This window comes from Zingiber officinale, chromosome 8B, assembly GCF_018446385.1.
Source record: "Zingiber officinale cultivar Zhangliang chromosome 8B, Zo_v1.1, whole genome shotgun sequence".
Classification (NCBI taxonomy): domain Eukaryota; kingdom Viridiplantae; phylum Streptophyta; class Magnoliopsida; order Zingiberales; family Zingiberaceae; genus Zingiber; species Zingiber officinale.
This window is the reverse complement of record NC_056001.1, coordinates 8,314,672-8,335,384: the sequence shown is the minus strand read 5'-3', so window position 1 is coordinate 8,335,384 and position 20,713 is coordinate 8,314,672. Positions and strand designations below refer to the sequence as shown.

General features: G+C 36.8%; 5 protein-coding genes across 5 annotated transcripts; 1 reads left to right on the top strand and 4 right to left on the bottom strand.

Annotated features, from left to right (window-relative positions):
- Positions 1-503: 503 nt before the first annotated feature.
- Positions 504-4,693, bottom strand: LOC122016741 (COMPASS-like H3K4 histone methylase component WDR5A). The gene is made up of 2 exons (XM_042574131.1): positions 3,993-4,693; positions 504-1,449 (listed from the first exon to the last, which is right to left on the bottom strand). Exons 1-2 carry the CDS (start codon positions 4,650-4,652, stop codon positions 1,153-1,155), a joined length of 957 nt encoding a protein of 318 aa, XP_042430065.1. The 5' UTR covers positions 4,653-4,693; the 3' UTR covers positions 504-1,152.
- A 741-nt stretch (positions 4,694-5,434) lies between these two features.
- On the bottom strand, positions 5,435-6,580 carry LOC122013469. Its single transcript, XM_042569751.1, has 2 exons — positions 6,079-6,580; positions 5,435-5,922 (listed from the first exon to the last, which is right to left on the bottom strand). The coding sequence occupies exons 1-2, from the start codon at positions 6,578-6,580 to the stop codon at positions 5,435-5,437; spliced, it is 990 nt and encodes a 329-aa protein (XP_042425685.1).
- Positions 6,581-7,179: 599 nt separating this feature from the next.
- On the bottom strand, positions 7,180-8,133 carry LOC122013468 (glutathione S-transferase T3-like). Its single transcript, XM_042569750.1, has 2 exons — positions 7,757-8,133; positions 7,180-7,675 (listed from the first exon to the last, which is right to left on the bottom strand). The coding sequence occupies exons 1-2, from the start codon at positions 8,131-8,133 to the stop codon at positions 7,180-7,182; spliced, it is 873 nt and encodes a 290-aa protein (XP_042425684.1).
- Positions 8,134-10,098: 1,965 nt separating this feature from the next.
- Positions 10,099-12,388, bottom strand: LOC122013395 (cytochrome P450 90B2-like). Its single transcript, XM_042569657.1, has 7 exons — positions 11,760-12,388; positions 11,545-11,697; positions 11,086-11,358; positions 10,925-11,017; positions 10,770-10,848; positions 10,551-10,657; positions 10,099-10,476 (listed from the first exon to the last, which is right to left on the bottom strand). Exons 1-7 carry the CDS (start codon positions 12,300-12,302, stop codon positions 10,258-10,260), a joined length of 1,467 nt encoding a protein of 488 aa, XP_042425591.1. The 5' UTR covers positions 12,303-12,388; the 3' UTR covers positions 10,099-10,257.
- A 4,009-nt stretch (positions 12,389-16,397) lies between these two features.
- Positions 16,398-19,953, top strand: LOC122013396 (cyclase-associated protein 1-like). The gene is made up of 6 exons (XM_042569658.1): positions 16,398-16,780; positions 17,716-17,884; positions 17,988-18,052; positions 19,064-19,364; positions 19,453-19,597; positions 19,726-19,953. The coding sequence occupies exons 1-6, from the start codon at positions 16,502-16,504 to the stop codon at positions 19,868-19,870; spliced, it is 1,104 nt and encodes a 367-aa protein (XP_042425592.1). The 5' UTR covers positions 16,398-16,501; the 3' UTR covers positions 19,871-19,953.
- Positions 19,954-20,713: the final 760 nt, after the last annotated feature.

Genomic DNA, 20,713 nt, shown 5'->3' with positions numbered 1-20,713 from the left:
ATGAGTGCATGCGATAATATATTAAGATCATTAGGTTGAGAAGGTTGTTAAATTTTACATTTCACGATTCATTGTAGTAATAGTCCATGAACCCAATGGAAGCAATCTGATAGTTCTAACTCATTGGCCTACTTAGATAATTTAAAGATGAAATGACTTTGTTCAAGCCACCATATTATTTGATATAGCTAGATTTTTTTTAAAAAAAAAATCATTGCATTAGTTGTAAACTTGCATTTTTACTGGTGTGAAAATCCTTATGCTAGATTAGTAGTTAACCTGCTTAACATGTATAAGAATAATGATAGAAGTTGAAAAAAACAAACGGTATACCAGTATCAGTCAGCTAACTCACCACAATAAACGGAAATCTGAAGAGAAATTTGAGAACATCTGATGCGTGCTCCAATAATGACAAAATCTTGATAAATAGCATTAAATTGCAGCATCAGTGATTCTATTAACAGGTCAAAGATGATGAGGCCGTACAACACTGCATGGAAGAAGATAAATGGGGTGATAGAATCTACTGAGTACAGGAAAAAGCTCTGGAAATCCAGAAGAACGCATTCAACTAGCAGAGGCATGTTCCCTCCACCATCTCAGCTAAACCTGAATGTTGCCAAGAGCAAGATCGAGACCCTTTGACAATGGTTGAACCCGACCAGATCTTTACGTTCCAAAATACGAGAAATTGTTCATGACGTGATGTTATGTTGATGCCAGGTATTGGCAGCACCTGCTTGCTTAATCAAGGTTTCTGTTTCTCGCTTGTGCAAACTTGCTGGATTGCTCTGACCAGTGGCATTTAAAAATTTATCAGACATTTAAAAGTTGGCAGTAAAGAATGTCTACCCACAAGAAGTTTATAGATATAAATCATGATTCAACGGGTACATATCAAGATCAAGTGGCGGACGAGTACCAAAGGTTTTCCAAATAATTCTGTTCAGAAGGTTCAACTTTCATGAAGGAGATCTGCTGGCTAATCTGGAGTTTTGAAGCTGTCATGACTACTGAATTTCTCAACTCTTGATATGCATCAAATTAAGACCATATCCCCAAATTTATAAGATAAAAGGTAGAAGGCAAAATGTGTTAACCTTAGAAGATGAGTATGAGAAACATAAAACACCTAACTCTCAACATCAGTTAGTCTTCCATCTTCTGAATCCATATCTTCATTGTCTTATCATTACCGAGTGCCCCTGATGCAATCAAGTTGCGGGATGGGTGGCATGATAAAGCAACTATGCTGTCGGTATGACCTTCTAGTTTCTGCAACATTTTCCTTGTTTGAAGATCCCAAATGTACACACAGTTGTCCTCTGACCCACTAACAATGTATTTTCTATTTGTAACAGAAAATGAAGCTGGAACGCAGTATCGTAAGTTAACATGGCCTGTGTAAGTCTTCAAAAACTTGCCAGATGAAAAGTTCCACAACCTCTGCAGTATGTAAGCACAGTATGTATGTAAGATGCCAAAATGAAAAAAAGGTGCGTCAAAAACTTGACACATACAGCAAAGGCAGGCATTTTTTAAAGCTCTGAAATATATTTATTTGAATGGTTTACGTCAGATTGAAAAGTAATTGTTTTGATGAATTATTTGCATTAGATTGAAAAGTAATGGGTTTTGATCTTTGTCAAGTGTAATCCTGAAACTGGATCAAAATTTAGTATGTGTATGTAGTGCAATAAAAAAATTCATGCTCCATGTTGGATTAAAAAATGGATCCACATCTAACATCTAGAAGGAAATATTGAATCAATAGATAAGCCCTAATTATTTGGGATGAACTACATGAATCTTTTTCCACCATTGAGCTATATGCAAGACATTTAGTAGCAATATTCAAATATTAATTGGTAACATCTTCCTCAATAAATATAAAAGATAAAATTACAGCAAAGAAACAGATTTTGTTTACATAATTCTGTCATTTACTAATGCAACCGCAAGTTCTTTTCAGATAAATATAAGCTTCAGTAAAATGAGTTTAAAACTATCTTTTGAGACATTTACTTACAAGTATAGAGAATGAGTAATTGGGACTTCCACTAAGCAGCAGTTATTTTTGAAAATATATGTATTATTGGATAATGCAGGTAACTTGCAAGAAATTGGTTCCCACTCAAGTAATGATATACTTGGATTGTCAAGAGACTGAAACAAACCAATAGACTACCTCAGAAAAGATGCAATTTCCTTCCAGAAACTTCTCATCAGTTAATATAGTAGGAAAAACTTAGCGGCTAGATTGTTTCCTTTATCTAAATAGACCTCTTCCTTGGTCTCTCCATACAAATAATTTGTTGCCCGGAAGATAGTCTACTTTCTTTCTGCATTCTACTCAGTGCTAACCTCTAACCCAAAAATACACAAGTAGTTGGAAGATTTAACAGTTGGCTGTGAATGAATGAGACACATCAAACAAGGGTGTAAAGCATTCCAACTTATCTAGCTGCAAACATATACTAGCACTGACATCTTAGTCATAATCTTGGGAATTTTTATTGCCCAACACTTGTTAGGACAACCACTTGCCAAGAGTATTCCGATAGTTATGGGCAATTATATCAATCTGCTGAGCTTAATCCGTAACATGATTTTCTATATACAAGAATAAAGAAACTGTATATGTGAAAAACACATTTAAGGTTTTGCTCCAACAATTGATCTCAAGGAAGGTTAATTAAATGATCTAGAAACTTGCTTCAGCTAGTTGACAAAGAACTTCTACTATTGGATAAAATCTAAAACTTATCTGTTTAATTTTTAAACAAGCAATAAAAATGAATTCTGACAAAAACCTACATCAAACAAAATATGCAGTTTTCATAATCTTCAAGATTAACACACACTTCTGATGATACGATCCTTGTTATCGACAAGCTAATTGTTTGATTATTTTTTTCAAAGTTAATAAGACAATGATGATCATGGTTATTTTGAAACTGATTGTCACAAATGATGAAACCACATGGAACTTGTACGTTTAAATAAAATTGCCAAATCAGCAAAGAAAGGATTTGGGTATGTATATCAGTGGATCAATAACCGGTGAAACAGTGAAAAAACAATCTCAACTTATTTGCACACATCTTAGAATAAAGTGGTTATTATTTCTACTTTCCCAAGTCCACGTCTTTGATAAACAAACATTATTAAATATAATTTATCAAGAGTGTAGTTTTGAGTCCAGGTGTTAATACCCCAATGATGTAGAACTGAATGAAAAGAGTAGATGAAGTGGGTTGATCACAGTCCAGGTGTTAATACCCCAATGATGTAGAACTGAATGAAAAGAGTAGATGAAGTGGGTTGATCACAAAAAAAACAAAAGAAAGAAACCATCCAATTTAGATAGAGGCTCAGGACCTAACTGAAATTGACAATAACTGCAAATAAAGATTTAGAATAAAGTTAGTTGCTCTTTTCTGCAAATCATGATTATGCTCATTTTAGGTCTACTTGTTTTAGCATATTCACATCTTACTTCTACAGCTCAAATTCTACCCTTCCCTTGATAGAAGGCCACTTTTGTTAATATACATATCAAATCTCCCAGTTAATGATTGAAATTTTCACATCTAACATAATCTGTTATTGTTCTTGCTATGCTCCTAGGGCCACTATAGAACCAATAAAACTGTGGTGTTATGCATGAGTTGTGCTCTGAATTTACCTGGTAGACGAACCAGGGGAAGGCCGTCTACCACCTGAACTGTGGTGTTCTAGGGAATTCTTATTTGCCAACACCTTTTTCTCTAAAATTATATTCACTGGATTATCGGTGTATCACTATAAATCTCCAGATATAACACCTGGGATTAGCATGCAGGGAAAAAACAGTATATATGGGGAATGAGCTACAAAATCGCCTCAATATATGAATCCAAGAAATGGAATCAGAACTCCTGACAGAATTACTAAGTTGATTTAAGTTGTAAAGTTGTTTAACATGAAGAAAAAGTCAGGTGTCGTACCAATGTGCTATCGAGGGTTGAAGCAAGCACAAACTTCCCATTAGGAGAGAACTTCACATAGGACACTGGTGGGCCGTCGTCGTCAATTAGGGTTTTCATGCAACGCCCTGTGTCGGAGTCCCAGATCCGACACAGTCCATCATAACTGCTGGAAACTAAAAGGCTCCCATCTCGGTTGAAATCAACGGCGGTGACGGGTTCGGAATGAACCGGGAGGACGCGCAGGCATTTGCCGGACTTGACCTCCCAGATGCGGACGGTCTCGTCGAAGGAACCGGAGGCGATCATGTTAGACTGAGGGTTGAAGGAGCAGCAGAAAACATAGTTGGTGTGTCCGGATAGGGTTTTCACAGAGGTGGCGGCATTAACGTCCCAGATGCGGACTGTGCGGTCGTCGGAAGCGGAGCAGAGGTAGCGACCATCAGAGGAGAAGGAAAGGTCAGAGATACCCTCCTCGTGTCCGGAGAGCTTGGCAAGGAGGGAGAAATTTGCAGTGGACCACACGCGGAGAGTCTTGTCGGCGGAAGCGGAGGCGAGGAGAGAGCCATCGGGGGAGAACTTTACGGCGGATACAGCCCGATCGTGTCCCGTCAGACTCAGTAGCAGAGTGTAAGGGTAGGGAATGGAATCTGCGTCGGCAGCGACGGCGACGGAGTCCATTAATGGCTGAGGAACGACGGCGGGGTTTGGAACCGTCCGAACACCGCACAGGTTTGATTGAGGAGGTTTAAATCGGGCGTTTTAAGCACCACTTTTTTTGAGGAGGTTTCAGACTCCAGAGCGCCACTTTTTTTGTTTTAAAAAAAAAACGTCCATCTCTTTTATCGTAACAAATAAAAACCACTAAATCATTTTCTTCTCCCTAATAGCATCTGCATTCTGCAACGTTATTATTATAATATTTATCATCTCATCAAAAGTATGGAGTCCACTATCACATACTCATTATAACAATATCCTTCTTTCACCCATAATCTTTTTAACGTTAATACTCATTATTCATGGAGCGCATCATCCACTCACTCATTTTAACATTATAACATATTAAATAAATATGCTTTATATATGTTTTAAAATATTTAAATTATTATTATTATTTTAAATAATAATCTTACGTTTGTTCAAAAAATAAACATTTAATAATCTTATTTTATTATTAATTATAATAAAATATTTTAAATTATTATTATTATTTTTCAAAAATAATATTAATTTTTAAAATATATTTATTAAATAAAATAGATGTTTGTGAGAAAGCGAAATTACAATGTTAGGAAAATGAAATTATAAAGTTGAGAAAACAAAATTACAACTGAACACCTAAAATTATAAAGTTGGGAAAATGAAATTACAACTTAACACCTAAAATTATAAAGTTGGGAAAATGAAATTACACCTAAAATTACAAAGTTGGGAAAATAAAATTTATTTTAAATATTAATTCACGGATTGTTGTTGTATTGCCCCGTGATATGCTCAACTAAGTCGGCGCGAAGTTGGTGATGAACTTGAGTGTCACGTAACTCGAATTTGTTCAAGATAATCCCGAAATCCTCGGTTTGAGCCATGGATAGGTTGTGCGGGTTGTCACCTTCTTCGTTGTACCAATTTATCACATGACCTCCCTCATCCTCAACAATCATATTATACAAAATAATGCATGCTAACATGGTTTGTTTTAACTTTTTCTTATACCAATACCGAGTTGGACCTCTGACAATCGCCCATCGAGATTGGAGCACCCTAAATGCCCGTTCAACATCTTTTCTTGCAGACTCCTGTCTTTCCTTAAACAATTTCCTCTTGGGATCCTCCGGGCAAGGAAAAGCCTTAACAAAAGTAGCCCACTCGGAATATATTCCATCTGTTAGATAATAGCCCTTCGTATATACAGTGACGTTCACCGTGAAATTAATCTCCGGTATATTTCCTTGCAAGACGTCGTTGAATATGGGAGATTCATATAACACGTTAATATTGTTACGTGAACCGGCGATCCCAAAAAATACATGTCATATCCATAAGTCATGAGACGCGACTGCTTCAAGTATGATTGTTGGTGACCCATGTCCCCTTGTAAATTGACCTTTCCAAGCAACTGGACAATTTTTCCATTTCCAGTGCATACAATCAATGCTACCTAACATGCCAGGAAAGCCATGTCTCTCATCATGCATTTGCAGAAGACGTTGAGCATCATCAGCATTTGGCCTTCTCAAGTACTTATCACCAAATATTTCAACAACGTATTCGCAGAACTTGAAAAAGCACCTGATGGCAGTTGATTCACCCATACGTAGGTACTCGTCAAGATGATCGGTGGGGACTCCATAAGCCAGTTGGCGAATCGCAGCGGTGTATTTTTGTAGTGGTGATAACCCTTTTCTTCGTACAGCATCGTCCCTTTGTTGAAAAAATGTTGAATGATTCTCTAATGCATTCACTATGCGGAGGAATAACTCTCTTCGCATTCGAAATCGTCTTCGAAATATTTCATCGTGATACACCGGGATTATAGAGAAATAATCATTGAAGAGTCTCTCATGCCCAGCTTCACGATTTCTTTGGACGAACCTTCTTCTGCGCATGCCCCTCCTCTGATATACTTCCATAAGTTGTTGGTGTTGTTGAAGAACCAATAACATCAGTTCTTCACCCGGATCATAAGCTTGCTCATCGATTTCAACATGGACTTCATCTTCGTTTGTCGAGCTGGAACTTGAGCTAGAGCTGCCTGTAGAATGAGACAAAAAATTTTAGAGGAAACATGTTTTAGTATATGTGTTTGAGAAATGGTATGATGGTATATATATATTGTTTTTCTCATGCAACGGCTAGTTTGCAATGACTAGTATGCAACGTCGCGTTGCAACGGCTAATTTGCAACGGTAAGTTTTCAACGGCTAGTTGTAACGCCTAGTTTGCAATGGCTAGATGTAACAGCTAGTTTGCAACTGCTAGTTGTAACAGCTAGTTTCCAACGACTTATTTATAACGACTATTTTACAATATTATAATAATTAAAAATCACATTAATCGAAATGACAAATACAATAATTAAAAATTACAATCACTCGAAAATATAATAATACTAGAAAATGAACGTTAAGTAAACAATTCAGATATTCCATCTTGACCTAATATCCTTGCATAGGCATTCATGTATGATAAGCTGCTCCTTTGTCATCTACGAGGTGTCTTTGTTCAATATTTCGTACTCCTTCAACTTCAAGCGACGATTCTTAGCTTTAGATTTGGACAATGCAGCTTTTGCCTTAATCTCCTCTACTTCGAGTTGTTTTTGTTTCAAATCGACTTCGGACTTATTCACGCTTGTGTACTCAGTGAACTTTGTGATAATATTGTTGTAGTTTACTGTCAGATCCTCCATGGTCGATTTTACTTTGTCTTTTCCCTTTCTTTTTGCTGCCTTTTGCCCCATTGGACGAGTATCTTCATAATCCAGGTCTATACTCACATCTTGGTTGGAGGAGGTGTCGCTTGCTCCCGACTCTGAGGTCCTCGTCTTCTTTGTGGCCACAAAGTGATCAGCGGACTGTGGAGTAAACATTGGACGATCTTTGACAATTCTCCACACATGTTCGAGATTGAAAGCAACACCATTGTTTTCGGATAGATATTTTTCGTACGCAAACCTCAATATATCTTCATCATTGTAACCACTTCGATATGAACTATAAATACTATTGTAATTTGCGTTGAATCAATATACCTTCTTTTGGATTGTATTGTGCCAATGTGACCGTATAACATTTGCACTTCTGGTGTTTGCACCTAAAGGAAGATTCTCATTGTAGTAGCTTGCAACCCATCCCCAAAAAGCATCCGCCTTTTGATCATTGTCGATTATTGGATCATCACTGATAGTGACAAAACTTCTCGCTAAGACCTCGTCTTCAACCTTTGTCCAACTTGAACGCTTTCTTGTACTCTCAGCATTTGAAACCGTCTTTTCTAAATTGACCACCTCAATTAGGGATTCACGGTCGGAAAATTGAGTCTCTGAGACAAAAGTCGGAGTTGTAGGTTCATTCGACATCGAATGAGTGAAAGACATACCAGTTGTGTGCGGGATTTCATATCCATGAACAACCGACGACGTGAAATATGGATGGCTCATGTTTTGCCAATATTCGGCTGGAAGCGGTTGATATGGACCTCGAGGGGCATAATTCAGATGATGCATATAATTTTCAAAACCTTGGACATTTTGAAGATTTTGTAGAGGAAACGGCATATTGGGAAATGTGGGTATTGATAATTTGGTGGAATTTGTGGATTTTGGGAAGATGAATATTCTTGCGACATGTTTGTAGAATTCAAGAAATTTGTAAAAAATGCCCTATTATTTTCATCCATTTCGGATAGAAAATAAGATGGTAGGAACTTGAAAAAATAGATGGGGAGAGAATTTAGAGAATAAAATTGAAAGAGTAGTGAGTGGGAATGAAAATATGTGCACATATGGATTGATATTTATAGTCAAAATTTCAAACTAGCCGTTAACTAACCGTTAAAATGTAACCGTTAAATAACTAGCCGTTATTTAATTTTTAATTTAAAAATGTAAATCTGTTATTTAAAAAAATTATTATTTAAAAACTTATATTTAAAAAAACCGTTGCATGTGTCATTGGTAAAAAAAAAAAAAAAAAAAAGGTTAACATGCTGTTGTATGTGCCGTTGGTAAAAAAAATTTTGCACATGGGGTGGGCCCGTCCTGGCCCACCCCACGAACACTTGAACGCGTTCAAGCTTTTGAACGCCACGTTGGCATCCTGCAACGCGACGTTAATACACAGTAGCATTATAACGCGGCGTTTAATGCCGCGTTGTAGATGCTCTTAAAGTTTTAGCGTTAATATCTACGTGGTTGTACTGTTCACGTACTGTAACATTATATAGCTGTACTGTTTACGTACTGTAGCATTAACACGTTCAACGAATTGAACGCGTTAAAATGGCTACAGTGCTACAAAATTATATATATATAATAATATATTACCATTAACGTGTCACGCGTTAATAACGTTGTAGATACTCTAAGACGGATAAGAAACTAAACTGCTGATTATTTCATCGAGTAAATTAAGTTAATGTCTATTTTTTTTCTTTTCACACTAAAAATAAATTTAAGATTTATTAATAAATTTTTTAATTATTTTTTTATTTAAAAAATATGTACTCTCATGTATTTCTTTAATATCACATCTTAAAATTAACAATATTGTAAGTTGAAAAGATTATATAACTACTTTGGGCCAACATACCTTTCAAGAGTATAGTATTTATTCTTATAGTTTAATATATAATATAAAATATTAAATTAAATTTGTATGAGTGAAAATTCATTCTCGATTGTCGTTCTTGTATTGTATTACTGTATAAGTTTGAAGTACCTTTATCAAATCTAATTTATAAATCTGGAGTACTAATTTACATATATTCATATATTATATTACACATATAAAATATATATATATATATATATATATATATATATATATATATATATATATATTAAAATTGATGGCACTCATTGTGAAACTTTATTTATATATATATATATATATATATATATATATATATATATATATATAAATTAAAATTGATGGCACTCATTGTGAAACTTTATACCTACCCATCTTCCAAATTCAATTTTTTTTACTATGAAGATAATTTTTTTATGACCATTAAATAATTTTATTAAAAATATTTGATGAGTATATTTATTTATATTTTTTTCTAGATTTTAAATCCTTTAAAATCATCAAACATTTTTAGTAGAAAATATTAATGACACTTCTGTTTGAGTTTAAAAAAAATACTTAACACTTTTAATTATATGATTCAGATTTTATTGAATGAGTATTATTACATGTTATTGGTCCTCTTAATTTCTTTATATATTTTTCTAAAAAAAAAATAATAATAATAAACACTTCTAGTTAAAATTTATAAGGCTGTAAAATTATTTTAAGCTCAAATATAATCGTTTATTTAATCATGTAGCCTTTGAATCATGTTTATATTATCGGAATTTTGAATATTATTCAAACAATTTCATAATTCTGAAAAGAAAAAATATTATGAGAAAAGTTAAATTCCAAAAAGTACAGTGAAACCATTACAATTCTTAATCACAGCAAAGTAATTAGCCATTTATCTTCCGTATGCATATAATTCATGTGGACTGTACATGTATCACTGACCTTCATTGAGCCCGAAGTGTTGATACCCAAAGTCAAACGTAGAGTACGGAGTGGACTTTGATTGTGAGCCCTCTTGGGAAGTCAAGGAAGGGGAAGGCAAAAGCTTGATCGGGCTCCGCCAGGTCCCACCGGAAACTGAGCACGAGGTGGTGGAGGAAGACAGCTAGCTCCAGCTTCGCAAGCTCAGACCCGGCGCACAGACGGGGGCCGCCGCCGTAGGCCATGAAGTTGCTGCCCGTCGTTTTGGCACTCTGCAAACGAATTGAGAGAGAAATCAACCACGGTCAATTTAAAGAGTTGACTTAAAAATATTCCGCTGACCCACCTGCCATCTCCAGGGGTCGAATTTGTGGGGGTCGTCGTACAGCGAAGCATCCAAGTGCACCGCCGCGAACACCGGGAGAATTTTCCAACCAGAGGGGATTTTGTACCCTTAATTTTTTTTATTTTTTATTTTTTGCATTTAGAAAAAAAAAAGTAATTAAATTGCAGTAAGAATTTTCTTTCTAGCGTGATTGGTAATTACTAAGGTGTGAGAGAGTACCTTTGTAGTGAACGTCTTGGAGAACCTTTCTATGCACAAACCTCACAACATTGCCGAGTCTCAGGGTCTCACTTATGACCTGAATCCAGAAGAAACGAACAGTCAGTCAACTATTGATTTGCAAAATTACTAGCAAGTCATATTTGAGAGCCTACGCATTGGGTGAACTCCATCTGCTTGTAGTCTTCCCAGTTCAATCTCGTCTCTCCTCTTTCCTTCTTCCTCAGTGCGATCTCCCTGTGCTCGTCCTAATTAAACACAATCATTGATTAAATTGATTTATTTGTTTATTAAGTTAAAACAAATAATTAACCACCCTTAGTTGATCAACGGCTTTGGGGCAGGCCTGCAGAAAATAAATGGCTAAGGCGAGGGCCATGGAGGAGGTTTCATGGCCGGCAAAGAGCAAGCTGAGCAGCAGATCAAGAATCTGGTCTTTGGACAGATTTGAGTGATTTAGAGCCCAACCCAGCAAATCTTCTTCTTCTTCTTCTTCTTCCCCCGCCTCCTTTTTACATTTATCAGTAGTATCTGCCATCATTCTCTCCTCCATTTTCTGCTCGATTACTCTCAGAATGTTTGACCGCGACTGCAATCATAAAAGAAAAGGTATTAAAATAATCTTCACAGTAGTGGATGGTGTTGGCAATCATTCGTGATAATGAACTGAGACATGCAGTCGGCTTTATGTTTATTTAAGCTCCGAAAACGATTCCACTTGATTCACTCATTAATTGCTATTATTAATTACGATTAGGGAGGAACCGAAGTAAACCTTCAAGGCTTTCCAATATGAAGTTCCGGGGAAATTTAGCGGAGCGGAAACCACTCCCTTCATGAACGTTATGTACTCCCGCCTCAGCTTCTCTGTCTCTGCTTCGTTCGGGCCCATGCTCATGATGTTCTTCGCCATCAAATTGAATGTAAACTGCAAGCAATCGGAGGTTATGTTGATGGGGAAATCAATTTGATTAAGTTGAGACTGCGTACCTTCTTGGCTTCTTCTTGGGCGGAGAAGGGGCGGTCCTCCGGCCACGACCGGAGGACGAGCAGGGTGTGGCGCTCCACCTCCGGAAGGAGCAGCGACCGGAGGCGGGCGTGGCTCATGAAGTTGAGGGAGATGGTGCGCATTTCGCGGTGCATGTCGCCGACCAGCACCAGCATGGACCACTTGCCGAGGATGCCGCCGATGCTGCGGGGGTAGCAGCACTCGAACAGCTTGCCTTCGTTTTGGAGGACGAACCGGTTCAGGCCGGCGTCGGCCGACACGACGGTGGGCTCACCGAACAGATTCATCGACCGGAAGATGGGCCCGTGGCGTGCGAGGCTGCGGGACATGAACCTGCCGACGGAGGTAGCCGGGTGCGGGGCGAGGTAGGCGAAGGTGTGGCCGACGAGGGGCCACCCGCCACCGACTGCGGGAGGGAGGGAAGTCGTCGTCCCGCGATGGGCTCTCCATTTCAGGAGGAGAAAGAGGAGAAAGAGGGGGAGGATGGGGAGGAAGAGGAGGAATTGGTGGCGATCGCTGGACATGGGAATTAGGGAGTGAGGAGTGAGGAATGGAAATCGAGTTCGAGTGTTGGGGTTGTGGGAATTATCAATATTGTGGAGATTTATTTGCAATTATTAATGATAATAATAAATAGGAATTGGCTGGAAAGCCCCACGGACGCCGGTCCCTTTATTGAGCATCTAGTTGAGACTTAGGGAGGATGGGCTATTTGGCTACAGTTGCAGGAGGGCTTTATATTTGATTTGGAAATATATCTATTTTTTAAATTTTACCTAACAATGGCAATAAAAATACCATTCACGATCATTTTTTTTGTTAGTAATAAATTAGTACTCAAATTCAAGGGCAATATATTTGATCTTTTGAATCAATACAACTGAGAATTGATAATTAATTAATTAATTAATTATTAGAAAACCTTAATTAAGGCACCATAGTTTTGGGATAAATATTAGTTTATATATTTTTTAATCTAAATATTTAACTCTTCAAGTCAACTAATTCGGAAAATGATCAATTTAGCTCCACATAAGTTTGTCATTGTTCGATAAAATAGAAATGATTGCAGAGGCCTATCCAAACAACTAGGATTCTTAGAATTATCATCAAAATAAAAGAAAATTTTTACAGTATTCTAGAGCTGAGATTTGCTTACTTGAGGGCAAATATTAATTCTTATATTATAGTAAAAGCACTCATCCTAAATACTCCTCACAATTTATTACCAAATTATATAAAACAAGTTTATAGTCTATCGTTAAATTATTAGTTCATATATAAACAATACGAACGTGGGTACACATTAAAAATATTATATAATAATTTAGGGGAACAAAAAAAGAGTATATTGTAGTTCAAAAGGATGACGCCGAGAGCAGCTGATATTGAAATGAGACCGAATATACAAACATTTTACGATGGTGACTTCTTTGTCTTAATTCATCCATTGTTAACTTGATAAGGATGGGTCAAGTAGACTAATTAAGAGAACGGCATGGCGACAAGCCGCCTGACGCATGGTACGTGTATGAACTAGCGTCTGCTAGCCTCAACAGCCATCACCAGTAATATTTACTTCGATCAATTACTTAGTTTTAGACTGATAGCTAAGATCATGGACAATGGACATGGCTAATTAATTATGTTTTGTTTGATTTTTAATCAAAACGATGAAGCTAATTAATTACTATTTATCAGCTAGTTTGGAAGGAAATTTAATATTAATTCGTCAAATGAATTTAACGAATCGAAGGTTAAAACTTAAAATCAGCGTGGCGGTTGTTTTGTTCAATTAGGACGTCGCTTTCCCCGTGTGAATAATGAAATCGGGACTAAAGACACGTTGCCGACTACCAACTCGTGAATGCGAACCACAAGTTGTGGATCATCATAAATCTATTGATTCCCCGGGCGGGCCCACGAAACTATGGCCGCACGTCGGGTCTTCTTCATGTTTGATTGGGGTTGTACCATCATGCCTTAATCAATTTTGTTTGGTGAATAAATCCACGTATAGTAAAATAGATTAATTGATCGGGCTTAATCAACTTTGGAATTTTTCACGTTGGACGAATTGAATTTAAGAAGATTTTTTATTAAAACAAAACAAAAAACAGAAGGACAAATCGAGTATTTTAATTACTTTATTATTTTTTAAAATCTTTTTTTGGACGCTAGCGCTGTGGGAGATCACAAGTGGCAACGTGTGCACGCCCCCCGATGGAACTAGTCTCTACGTGGCCGCACGTGCGCCAAAGTAATTTGACGCATACGTCTAAAAAGTCTCTGTTGGATATTAAAATTACGAAAATGAACTTTTTTTGTTTTTTGTTTTAAGTTTTCTTCGATGTGAAACCGGTGGACAGACGTACTTGTCATCGAGGCGTGTCTTATGTATACTCTGCCTCTCTTTAATTTGTCCATTATAAATGAAAATGACTGCCGGTATTTTGGGGTCAAACGTGATAAACAGGACCGAAATGTAAAAAATATATATATTTATGCATTTTAAATATACAAATTATTGATTCTCACAACTTGTCGACCATTAGGTCGTATTTTGAATAAACATCGAGCACATGCTTTAATCACAATTCATGGAAAACTAGAGCGCGCAGTACAAGGTAAGAGATTTTATATAGAAGCCATATATATACGCATGCAAATCGTTTCCTCAAATATTGATGAGAGTGGTATTGCGTATTCAAATAAAACACTGTCAGCTAATATAACTCGTGTTATTATTTTTTTTCCCCCTTTTGTAAAAAGAAAAAATTATCGGATTCCTTCGAGATCGATTGTCCCCGAATGTATTTATTTTTTATTTTATTTATAATAAGTATTTAATTTTTATGATCTAATTAATCGTTAATAAATATTTTCTATCAGGGTTGAGATAAACTGACGAAGTGCTGATGAGTCTTAACCAGACACTCAACATTATTATTATTATTATTAATAATTTAGATATTTAGTTATTTGATCCATTAAATTTAAAAATGACTGATCGACCAACATAAATAAATCGATAAACACTCATAGATGGCCATGTAAATCATTAGTATTCTTCTTTATACTGCCTTGAAGTTAAGATTTATTTTCCAAATATCAAAAAGATCTCATCATTATACCATTGTTGGGTGGATTTATGATGTACTTATGATTAACTAAGTAAGATATCATCGATTCTGTGACGATCGGCTTGGCCATGCGAAAGTTTCTTATCATTCACTAGGGTAAATTAGGAAACACTCGTGGAGGATGATCCAGAAACCTAGTATCCCTTGGTTGCACATTCCATTTGGAGAAAAAAAATTCTACAAATGTACCATAGCTATAACTTGAACCATAGGTATCTAGGTGACAACTGAACTGGACGTTCTTCCATTGCATCATAGCCCCAAGGGTTATGTATGAAAAAATGATTAACCAAGTCAGGTATCGTCAAACCTAGGGCGACCTATGCAAGTTTTTTACCGACCATCAGGGTAAATTAGGAAGCACACTCGTGGCGGACGGCCTAGAAGCCCAATATCCTTTGTTTGCGAGTCTCATTTGGAGGAAAAATTTCTACAAATATGCCGTAAAAATGATTAACTAGATCACGTATTGAAAACTTGGGTTGATCGGCCCGGTCTTACAGAAGTTTTCCACTAGCCACAAGCGTAAATCAGGAAGCGCTCGTCGGGGCGACCCAGGATCCTAACATCCATTAGCTGCGCGTCTCATTTAGAAGAAAATTCCTACAGATATGTCGTAGCTGAGAATCTAATCGTGGATGTCTGAATGACAACTAAACCACTGCAACATAGCCCAGAAACACACGAAATTACTCACCACTATACTCCAATGACTTAGTTGAGTACTTATGATAAATCCAGTTAGACCTAGTCCTAAGGGTGACTGACCCGATCCCACGGATTTTTCCACCAACTAACAGGGTAAATCGGGAAGCATTCGCGGCGGGCGGCCAAAAAACTCAGTATCTTTTGGTTGCGCGTCCCATTTAGAGAAAAAAATCTTATAAATATATCGTAAATACGGATTGAATCGTAGATACCTGGATGACAACCTAAATACCTTATCACTACACCATACCCCTAGGGTGCTAGGTTGAGTACTTATGATATCAAAAAAAGGTAGAATCCGTCAGTCCAACAGTCTTACACGATCGACTCCATAATTATATGTGAAAAAATAAATAGAAAAATTATAATTAATCAATACAAAGGAAGATTTTTTTGTACACGACTTTATCAAAATTCAAACTCTTATTCTATCCTAATTACTCTACTTGTACTAACTAATTCAACCTTCTCTCCTGGCGTAGGCTGAATACTTATGCATCGTGAGGTAAGTATTATCGATTGCAACCAACGAAATCAATTGATTGGATGATGCCCAACTCTGCCGTTTAAATCGGATCATTAAATTCCAATTATTTCATGAAGTTAAAAATATAATTAGTAAAATTTCCTGCACGTTCGATATCGGGTTCGGGCAAATCTTCGATGACCCGAAAAACTCGGGTCGAGTTCGGTCCAAGAAAGCCACGGCAACGAAACTCGTGCTCAAAGAAACCGTCTGCTTGCGAACCGGGAACCGCGAGCAGCGAGCTGACCGTCGCACTTCATTCGGATCGGCCAGGGGAAGCTCCGGCCTCGGCGGAAGCAACAAGGAGACAGAGGTCGATCGTTGGCTCAAACCCTAGGAAGCAAATATGGACGAAGAGCTAATGACGAGGCTGGAGGTAGCCGTGGCGCGGCTGGAGGCGCTTTCCGCCGAGCCACCCGCCCCCGCAGCCTCGTCCAGAAGCATTTGCCACGACGCTGCCATGGATACGTCCATCTCAGCGTTCGACGATCTCGTTTCGGATTCCTTGGGCCGGGTTTTGGAGGCTGCGGGTAAGATCGGCGGGGAGGTTCTCGACGCGACGAAAGTAATGGAGGAGGCGTTCTCGGTGCTTAAGCAGCTCATTGTCAAGTCCAAGCGCTGCCAGGTTGGTCTTCCTCCAGTCCCGTTTCTAGATCCTGAGTCCCGATCGCTTGCCATTTTCCGTTCACCTTTCTTCAAATTTTTTGATTTTCCGATAAAATGTGTGCAATGATATACTGTGAACAATTTTAATGAATATTAAACCAATTCAATGTGTGATTCTGCAGACAAATTTAATAACAGTGATTTGATAATTGAGTAATGAATGGATGATAGATGGAGTCAAATAATACATTTATGTTGGTTAAAAAAATCTCAAAAAACTGATTACATTTAAATCAAAATTTATTGTAAGGTTAATTGGCCCCACATACTTCCATTTGCTTCCCCCACCGCTGATCGAGAAACAGGTTGTATTCATTGAGGGAAGCTTATTAAGCACGGTTGCTGAAATGTAACAACGTATCAGACTATTTGTTTCGTTTTTTGTGAATTGTTTAAGACAATGTTCCTAACATTATTTCACACGATTGCAAATGTACATTTGCATTGATGACCTACAGTAAATTAGGTACGTCCAATGTTGATTAAAGAAGTTATTGACTGGTGTTTGTCTTACATCTGCTATGTTTTTCTGTTGCAAAAGGTTCTTGGCCACTCAGTTTTGCAGCTTGGAATGACTGGGAACATAAATTATAGTGTTATACATTTGGAAATCCTTTCCACATAGGAGCTAAAGTCATATTGTACCAATAGATTTTCATATCTGCATACAAAAATGCTATTTCTATCACCTTATTACCACATTTAGCTCCAAAACTTAATGCACTTAGCTGTCAAAATAACAGGTTCATTTCTTGCTAACTTCCGTAATTTGTTCACATTCCTTATTTTCAATTAGTTAGTTAAATATTTTTCCTTGAGAAGCAGGTGATGTCTGTAATCTTTCTAGTTCCTTAATGTTTCTAGGGATCTTATAAATTCAGTTGATGCCTGCAGAATCCAGGTGTTGCTGGTACGGCAGAGTTTTTGAGGCCACTCAATAATGTGATTGCCAAAGCCAATTCCCTAACCGAAGGGAAACGATCTGAATATTTCAACCATTTAAAAGCAGTTGCTGATAGTTTAACAGCTCTGGTTTGGATAGGTTACACAGGAAAGGACTGTGGTTAGTATATTAGTAATCCTTCCCTCATCAGCATATTTACTAATTTATCAACAGATGATACTTGACTAATTTGCTTTCAATCCTCAAAAATGCCAACTTCTAGGCATGAGAATGCCAAGTGCACATTTAGAAGAAAGCTGGCAAATGGCTGAATTCTACAGCAATAAGGTAAGCACAGGGCTACTCTTTGTTATATATGTAGAAACCAGCGACATGGAATTTGTATATCAAGAATCAGGGATTCATTTATTACAATGTTTTTTTTTTCAGTTTATGGTTAAAATGGATAGTTGAAGATTGTTTGGAAGGGGATGGAAAATTTCTTTGACTAAGTCATAAGCTAAAGCAGTCAGATTTGGGCATCAGGCTTTTCTATATTAAAAAAAATGGACAATAGAAGTTCTACATTCATTGTGTATATCTTTATTATTTTTAAGTATCTACTATGATTGGGAAGTATTTCGGTTTGCTTCATAATATCTATCACTTCCTATTATATGGAATCAGTACTCATGCTATGTAGAGATGTGGTTGTTAATAGTCAAATTAGTAGCTTGATCTCCATAATCTGTTGAAATCCCAATATTTGACAATCAAAGTAGATTTTAGTGAAATGACAAAGGTGCCCATTAACTGTTATACCTTTTGCAAATAGAAAAATAGACAACCATTTGTTCCTATAGATCCTATGCGTGAGAACATCCAATGGACTCACCAACTTATCACACTCTGCCTTAGCTTTTGTATGCCATAACAGTCCTAAGGGGAGCAGGCAATTATGCGTGACTAATAGACCTAGCCACTTTCAATGAATTCTTTATCCCATATCTGTCTAAATCCAGTATGTTAAAGTCTGCAAAAAGAGTTCTCTGAAGTCCAAACATTAAATTAATTTAATAGTCATACTTTTATATTTTTTTGTTAGTTCGTATCCTACTTCAACTTCATCAATTCCTAGAATATAAGGCTATAATTTAACACATGCTTCCATATATTAGTCTACAATTTATAAATTTAACAAATACAGTACTACAAATTTCTTAGTTTTTTTTTTGAGAAGGAAATTTCTTTGCTTTTAGTAATTTATCAAACTACAATCATTTTGGCATTAGCTATTTATCTCTATTCATCAATTTCTTTATTTTACAGTGAAATAATATCCCTTTTTTGAATATTTAGATTCTTGTGGAATATAAGAATAAGGAACCAGAACATATAAATTGGGCAAAGTCAATGAAGGAATTGTATTTCCCTGGCTTGTGTGACTATGTAAAGAACTTCTACCCCCTGGGTCCTGCTTGGGGCATAGCTGTGTCAACATTGCCGTCATCTTCTTCAAGCACCCCTACATCAAGCACCCCTGGTGCACCACCACCACCAAAAGCTCCTATTATTTCCGCAGAAACTGTACAATCACGTCCTAGAGAAGGAATGTCTGCTGTCTTCGAAGAAATCAATTCAGGAAAATCAGTAACTGCAGGTCCATTGTTTAAACTCTCAGTCTTTTGCCTCCTTTTTTCTTAACCTAGTGATAGTCAGAGGTATTGATTTTGTTCCCTATTTCATAGGCTTGAGAAAAGTTACAGATGATATGAAGACTAAAAACCGTGTTGATAGAAGTGGTGCAGTAGCCTCAGCTGAAAAAGGTGGTTGTGCCAGTTCTTTTACAAACACCAAAGTGCCCCCCAAGTTGGAGCTCCAAATGGGACGCAAGTGAGGCTACCTTCAACTTCCTAAAATTCTCATGTCTTTAATAGCTTTACCAGTGTTGAATTTCTCTGTCTTTCTATGCTCAACGTTTTTTTGTTGGAAATTATTGTATAAAACTATACTTTGGGCAGATGGGCAGTTGAAAATCACATTGGAAATAAGAACTTGATTATTGAAGACTGTGACACAAAGCAGTCTGTATACATATACGGGTGCAAGGATTCAGTATTACAAGTCAAAGGCAATTCTTCATTTTTATCTTCAGTTTTGGTGTAATTTGCAATATTTATACATGCAGAAATATAACAGTGTCCTTTTATATTTATTTATTTATTTGCACCTGATTGTGTTATGCAGGAAAAGTGAATAACATAACTGTTGATAAATGCACTAAAATGGGGGTCCTGTTCATGGTTAGTGAAAAATATTCTTGTGCCTGGACTGATTGACTTCACCAATCAGCTTGTATCAGTACAATAATGGAGAAATGGTGTTTTCATTTTTTTTGATTCATGTTTGTCATTTAGGAGGTTGTAGCTGCTTTTGAAATCGTAAACTGCAATGGTGTTGAAGTGCAATGTCAGGTATGACAGTATCTCTTGTGTAGCAAAGTGAGGTATTTCTTTTTTCAGATTTCCAGAAGTAAAATTGTATTGAATTGGAATTAGTTCTGGAAAATTGTAGGTTGGATCAAAATAGTCAGATGGAGCATTTGAAATTGAAGGATTCATCAGACATAAATAAAACCATGTAAAATGAAAACTCAACTGAATAAAAATAACAAACAGAAAATAAGGAACTAAAGCATAACATCTATGTTCTAGCTTGAAGAGTGTTGGATAAGCTTATTATTTTATCATACATGTTTCTAGATTAGAGGTGTACATTCATCTTTTCTGAGGGGTTATATCCAATATAATGTCGTAGACTCGTGCATAATATTCCATCATTGATTGCCTGTATATTTTGGTAAACACAACAGCATACCCACATATATGCTGGAAGCCAATTGAGTAGACTTCTTAATTATGCATGACTGTGCTTATGTTTAGTTTTCTAATTTACTAGGGTTGATACCTTGTTGCTTTTCTGAACAATGCTCGTGTATCCAGAGTTGTG

Excerpts from the sequence above, each read along its gene's own strand:
- LOC122016741 (XM_042574131.1), bottom strand. The coding sequence starts at position 4,652 with ATGGACTCCGTCGCCGTCGCTGCCGACGCAGATTCCATTCCCTACCCT. Across the intron at positions 1,450-3,992 it reads CAACCCTCGATAGCACATTG|AGGTTGTGGAACTTTTCATC; the intron begins GTACGACACCTG and ends TACATACTGCAG.
- LOC122013469 (XM_042569751.1), bottom strand. The coding sequence starts at position 6,580 with ATGCGCAGAAGAAGGTTCGTCCAAAGAAATCGTGAAGCTGGGCATGAG. Across the intron at positions 5,923-6,078 it reads TTGTCCAGTTGCTTGGAAAG|GAAATATACCGGAGATTAAT; the intron begins GTCAATTTACAA and ends ACGTCTTGCAAG.
- LOC122013468 (XM_042569750.1), bottom strand. The coding sequence starts at position 8,133 with ATGAGCCATCCATATTTCACGTCGTCGGTTGTTCATGGATATGAAATC. Across the intron at positions 7,676-7,756 it reads AGAAGTGCAAATGTTATACG|TGGTTACAATGATGAAGATA; the intron begins GTCACATTGGCA and ends TTCATATCGAAG.
- LOC122013395 (XM_042569657.1), bottom strand. The coding sequence starts at position 12,302 with ATGTCCAGCGATCGCCACCAATTCCTCCTCTTCCTCCCCATCCTCCCC. Across the intron at positions 11,359-11,544 it reads CATATTGGAAAGCCTTGAAG|TCGCGGTCAAACATTCTGAG; the intron begins GTTTACTTCGGT and ends TTATGATTGCAG. Across the intron at positions 11,018-11,085 it reads AAGCCGTTGATCAACTAAGG|GACGAGCACAGGGAGATCGC; the intron begins GTGGTTAATTAT and ends GTGTTTAATTAG.
- LOC122013396 (XM_042569658.1), top strand. The coding sequence starts at position 16,502 with ATGGACGAAGAGCTAATGACGAGGCTGGAGGTAGCCGTGGCGCGGCTG. Across the intron at positions 17,885-17,987 it reads TTACACAGGAAAGGACTGTG|GCATGAGAATGCCAAGTGCA; the intron begins GTTAGTATATTA and ends GCCAACTTCTAG. Across the intron at positions 19,598-19,725 it reads GAGCTCCAAATGGGACGCAA|ATGGGCAGTTGAAAATCACA; the intron begins GTGAGGCTACCT and ends TACTTTGGGCAG.